Source organism: Eurytemora carolleeae, unplaced genomic scaffold (assembly GCF_000591075.1).
Source record: "Eurytemora carolleeae unplaced genomic scaffold, Eaff_2.0 scaffold221, whole genome shotgun sequence".
NCBI lineage: Eukaryota > Metazoa > Arthropoda > Copepoda > Calanoida > Temoridae > Eurytemora > Eurytemora carolleeae.
In genome coordinates, this window is record NW_019396278.1 from 156,258 (window position 1) to 162,655 (window position 6,398).

Here is a 6,398-nt window from a genome sequence, read left to right on the forward strand (position 1 = left end):
GATCAACAATCACAAGCGTTTCTGTATAGAGATAAGGATAATTCAGTCATCTTTGAAAGGTCAAAGGTTTGAAAGGTACAAATAGAGGGTCAATTGTAATTCCGTGCAAGAGTCAAATTAAATTAATGCTTGACATCACCATAGAAAAGAAAAAATAATTATTCACACTTAAAATATTCAGCGTCGGACACCATAATACCAGAATCGTTGATACAATCTTCAATTTAAAAACCATTTCTACAATATTATATAATTATAAACCCTGTCCAATTAATTTGTAAAACTTTTTCCGATTACCTCATTGTGTTGATGACTTTTATTAAGGATTATGAAAATTATACACTCTAGGCAAAAGTAATGTCGGATTTAGTTATAATAAAAATTAGAATATGTTACTGTTTATTAGTAAATAACATTCTTTCAACAAGTCAATCATCTTATTCATAGAAAAGAAAGATAGAAACAGTATAAGACTTCAGAGACGAGACAATGGCTAAAAAGGCAAAAATTAAACTGAAGAACACAGGAAAGACATTTATTTAGAGTATACATAAAAAAAATGAAAACTACAATTTTCAAAAATTATCACAAAATGGTGGCCGATTAATAAAATACAAATGAAAAAACTTATTTACAAATTTAAACCTTTCTCAAAATTTCACAATTTAAAATTTTCAAAGAATATATATACAATGTACAGTAATTGAGTCCAAAATAATAGTGGTCCTTGCATAACAAAAAACATGGCATTTTCTTTCCCATTTCTTTTTTTTAACGAAGATTTTATCTATTTAAGCAACATCTAACCTTTAGATCATAGGATACTTGGTCAGAGGTATTTATCGACTCTCCTACATCTTGTGGGCAACCCTAGCTTGCTTGGTTACAGAAGCTGGTTTTAATTGTGAATTGAGGTCGTGATGAGAACCTTGAATCTGTGCCTGACCAACTTGATCAACCTGATCCTGGTCATCGATCTCTTTCTTCTCAACTGGAACAGAGTCAGAGAAATTGATCTCGTCTTCTGAGTTGGATTGACCTACTCCGGCCAGAAGAGATTTCAGGACTGATATTTTATTATTCCACTCAGTAGTCTGATCTAGCTCAGCTTGAATCTCCCGGAAAAATCTTGATCTGAGCTCTTCACCAGTCTCCAAACCATTTAGAATACTTGATTCTTCAGATCCATTGTTACTGAGCTCATCCTGAATAATAACTGGCATTAAAAAACAACAATACGCTGGTAGAATAGATTAGGTATATCATCACTTTCGATTTAGAGGTTGCTGAATTGCCTACTGCCGGCTTAAATCTTAAATCGCAAATTTAAATCCTCATAATTTTTTAGCTCTGAATTGGTGATTTAATATTTGAACCGGCGGCGCAGCGGTATAGGTAATTCAGCGACCTAGATCAAATTCTTTGAATTTAGTTAATGGATCCACATCTGGTATAAAAAATGATACTAATTAAATAACAAAAAGACCAGGATTATTAATCTTCTTGTTTGATATTTTAGTTCAATACATTTCAAATAAAATAAGGATTGTCAAATGGATATTAAACTTTGCGCAGAGAAATTTTAATTTTAAAGAAATATTTTCTTCTGAATGAAAATCTGGGATTGATTAATACCGTAGCTTGCTTGTTTTCAGATACCTAAATTGTAATTCAATAATAATGCACAACAAATATCAATAACAATATTGTGAACTGAGTAGTCATTGATACAACCACTTGTTACAAAAAATTCTGTAGGATATTCATGAAAAAATAATTCAGAGCTGAAAACTTTAACTTCAAAGTATGTTAAATGCTTTTTTATTTCCGATATAGTATCGTAAAAATTTAATGGGGCGTTAGTTCCGATTTTCAGTAGTCCAATTGATATAGCATCTACGACATTGAATGTATTAAATGTCGTCCTAGGTCTTTTATTCCGACTGCCTGAATCCTCAGGCACACTGGCTGAATCAGTACTTTTCCTGTAGCAAACTAAACTAATTTGGTTTGACTCACTTTCAGTTGTCAAATTTGAATAATTTTTAGCTTTTTGAAAAGCCATGACGCAAGAAAATATATTGCACAAGTTTTTCGTATCCTGGTTTAAAAGTACCCCAGCAGGGTTAGCAGACGATGAAGTTGAAGATAGATTCCATGTGAAAATGAGTTCTTCTGCATAAAATCATATGTCGACTGGATTATATGGCACTGGATCCAGAATAGGGTTTCCAGCGAAAAAAAAGCGAAACTTTTAGGTCGCACTTGGCAACTTTTTCGCGAGATTTCGCGAGAAAAAAAATCACAAATTGCAAAATATATTTTTGCAAAATGCGAAAATTTTGTGAAAAACACGAGTTTTATAGCTGCAACAATTAATTGCTTGAAAGAACTTCTGGAATTCTCACCAAACTTTTGCATTATTTCGCAAAACCGATTGAAGCGAAATTTCGCGAAAAAAAAGAATTTTTGCATTTTTCGCAACCGAACGAAATGCGAAAATGAACGATAAGATTTTTCCTTTTCGCTGGAAACCATAATCCAGAATCGCTGGATCAAATGTCGTGAGGTCTAATTTTCTCTTGATTTTGTCAAGTTTTACAAAACCTAACCTTTAATTCATTTGAGGCGTCACAGGTAATCATCGACTCTTTTGAACCATGTGAAGTTGGAGAAACCTAAATAAAAAAAATAATTAGAAAAACTGATATTTTCTCCCCTTCCTGTAGGACTAGATTTACAATACTTTTAGGCTTTCCTATAGATAAATTTAGCTTAAGTTTTAACTGTTGCTCTGCATTTTAAATAATTTTCATATTTTTAGCGCATTTAAATAAACAAAAAAAAAGTTCCAACTATTTTTCAGGAATTATTTTTCTTCAACTTTGATGTTCAATAAACCTTTCCTGCAGGATCATGTAAAGACCCATACAAAATTTGGACACAGGGTTCAGGATCGGAGTTTTTGACCAAGGTTACCCTATAAAAGTCAATAACTTAAGAACCATAATAATACAAACAAACAGACGAACTGGGGAGAGGGGGGGGGCTATCCTGTTAACGCTAAAAGATTTCTCTTAAAATGTTTTACGTTTATCACCCTTGGTATGCAAATCGGTCAAGGTGTTCATAAGTTGTAATCGAACTTACAAAAAACAAACAGACGAACGGGGGGGGGGGCTTTCCAAAGTTTCTGCTTCAAGAGTTCTCTTCCAAAAAATGTTTCACGTTTATCCCCCAACCCCCTCCCCGTCAACAGAAAACATTCTCCAGGTTTATTTTTCTTGATTTAACTTGCTAATATCTGATAAATAAAATTTATTCGACAATTCAAACTTTAAATAAAAATGTTGAGAATTACCTCTTGTATGTGTGAACTGAGCTGGAAACTTTAGAATGGGTATCCTTAATCCCGATCCGTTAATTAATCTGGAGATTAATTGCTAAAAGGTATGGAAATGAATTGACTTTATTTGATAGTTTGTAAATGCCAGAAATGAGGAGAACAAGCATTTTTTAATCTGGAGATTAAGGAAAAGAGGAGATCAAGCATTAATCTTGATATCCACCATTCTAAAGTTTTCAGCTCTGGTTGATGAAACTGATGCAGCAAAAGATTACGAAAGAGGTTCAGTAGGTGATCTTTTCTCCAGCATTGATTTTACCTGAACAGCGTTACTTCGAGAGCTAGATTGAGAGGAGTTCCCTGATCTTTTACTATCACCACCAGATCCTTGATAAGATCGAAAACTTGCATGCTTCTCCAGACGTCTAGGTCGAGACATATTCTCCCGAAATGCATCAACACCAACCCAAACCACCTTCGAGTCATTCATTCTTTCCTAAAAAAATGAAACATTGAGGTATGTATATAATATACAGCTATAATTCTTGAGATAATTTTTATAGGTTTTAGCACGAAAGTATAATTTTCAAAATTACATCCCCGCCCCGGTCCTGGGGTAGGCGTAATAATTTTTGATGAATTGGGTTACAAAAATAAAAAGTTGGGCATCAGAAGAAAAATTTTTCATCGCAGCTACTCCTTCCCAACTGTGTCTAACAAAATTAGTTTTTTTAATATTCGGGGCAGGGGAGTAAATGGATTCTGTAGGGGGAGGGGGGTAAATGTTTTTCATGAAGCGTGCGAAGCACGCCGAATTTTTTTTACCCCCCTTAGAAAAATATCATGATGTATATCAAATTATTGGTTTTAGTTGGGTTTGATTTACATTTTCCACTCATTTCTGGCATTTACAAACTATCAAATAAAGTCAATTCATTTCCATACCTTTTAGCAATTGATCACCTTGTTTTATATCCTTCATTATAGTCATTCATTTTACATTAACAACAAAGATCTGTATAAAAACTGAATTTAATTTAAGTAACATTAAAATAGTTTTACTAAGAAGAGAAAGATGTAACTTTTTTAAATCTTTAGAAAAGCCACTCTGCAAAACCTTAAAAAATGTACTGTCTTTGTTTATATTGAAATTTTCTTGTCGTCAGAGTATATGTTAATTTCACTATATTAAGAGAAATGTCTTTCTTTTAAAAATTTATAATCTTGATCTTTAAACATTTATACTTAATTTGGGTATATTCCTAGAGAACGATTTTACAGGCATACTGGAAACCAAATGTCATTTTTCAACGTTATATTCTAAAAATCTAACTTTTATAAAAAACCTATTTTGATGAGCGTTTATGTAATTGGGTTGAATGGAAAACTTGAAACTAATCCTGATATTCTAAAACCTGCTGTTCACAAGAAGATAGAGGTACTTGAATTTGACCGGCCTGGGTCACTTGGTGGGTGAGAACCAGAACCTGCTGGAGGAGAACCAGTTCTCGAGGATAATCACAGCTCTCATGGATAAACTGGAACATGTTTATGGAACTCAAGGAGTTAAAACTAAGGTGAGAGCAGTTGTTCAGGGAAATGCAAAGAAAGCTTTTAAAATAGGGGCCAACTCTGATGCCAGGGAACCTTTGAAGGATGTTGATTTGAACACAGAAGCTAGACCAGGTGCTTGTGATGTTGGTCTTGTTGACAGCTGTACAGTAGCAGACAGCTGTAAGCCAGATGACAGCTATAATATTGGTGACAGCTGTAAACCTGACGATTCACTGTCTTCAATGACAATAATCCCAGCTGGAAGACAGATACCAAGGACTCCACCCCAGATATTGGAAACAAAACCATCGACTCCATCTACTTCATCTTCTTCAAGACAAACAACTCCTCTGGATGGTTTACTAGGTAAAGATTACCGGAGAATCAGCAGCTTCTACAGTCCTGATGTTTCCCAGATTCAACCTTGCAAGCGTGGAGTTCGGACCAGGAATATTCTTGGAGATATATCCTGGCCTTCTCCTGATTCATCAGTTTCTACTCCTGTTGAGATATCCAACAGGGCTCTGATGAAATCAGATGGAAAGGCAGTTCCCTCAGACATAAATATAGTACAGAAACCTGTTGGTAAAAGTGATGTCCAGAGTAGTGATGAAGAGATTTTAATGTTGTGAATGTTATACCATCAGGAAAGCAGTTGTCGCAAACCCCATCCCTGAGTAACTTCTGTGCTTGTGGTAACAAGCTGGGTCTGTCCTAGTATACGATTTTTGGANAAATATGTATTGGCGAAACTGGTCAAAGAAAATTGAGCCAATACATATTTTTCCTGTGGGGCCCTACTAAAGAAACCAAACAGCTCGATATAAAATGGAGTACCGTCTGCAAAGCATGTATAATCATATGGTAGGGCGAACCGCGTCAGTTGTCTCTCCCTTCTATTCCTTACTCCCTGCAGCGAACCCAGGTTTTTAAAAATTTGACATGTTCTTGCGTCAGGGGCGTATACATAGACCCACTAATGGTTCCCCCATGGTTCCTGCAGGGGTGCAGAAAACTTAATATAGTGTAAGTCGACGTTTCATCCTGCACATTAAATAATTATAATTGAAAAATTGATACTAGCAATTTCGATCATGTCCATGAAGTTTAAATATCAGTAATATGGTGTAACAGTATGTAGTCAGGGGCGGATTAAACCACTCAGAGGGGCCGTCCATAATTGGCAAAAAAAATCGACTGGCCCACCCTAAAAAATTCAACGAAGAGATTAAATTCCAATTTCTTATTTGTTTAAAAAATATGTTTACCCATGGCTGGCAAAATAACCAATTTCGGTTATACCGCCTCGTATATACGACAGGCTTCGCCAGAGTTGGGCAGAGCTCCGATCATCATGTCCGATGTAGGTCCAGGCGGTATATAGTAAACGGCACCCACCAAAAAAAATTTGGGGTCCTCCCCATTGGCAACATTGTGCCCCCCCCCTTAAAAATCCCTTTTTTGAAAAAATATTAATACCTTTATTAAATTTTTTTTG

General features: G+C 35.0%; 1 protein-coding gene across 2 annotated transcripts; it reads right to left on the bottom strand.

The window, feature by feature from the left end:
• Positions 1-664: 664 nt before the first annotated feature.
• LOC111700002 (uncharacterized) lies at positions 665-5,626 on the bottom strand. 2 transcript variants are annotated; one of them, XM_023470808.1, is made up of 4 exons: positions 4,762-5,626; positions 3,666-3,842; positions 2,613-2,678; positions 665-1,205 (listed from the first exon to the last, which is right to left on the bottom strand). In XM_023470808.1, exons 1-4 carry the CDS (start codon positions 4,891-4,893, stop codon positions 852-854), a joined length of 729 nt encoding a protein of 242 aa, XP_023326576.1. In that variant the 5' UTR covers positions 4,894-5,626; the 3' UTR covers positions 665-851. The 2 variants fall into 2 exon arrangements, with proteins under 2 accessions (XP_023326576.1, XP_023326577.1); XM_023470809.1 differs by having other exon boundaries at positions 5,480-5,623.
• Between the last annotated feature and the right edge of the window lie 772 nt (positions 5,627-6,398).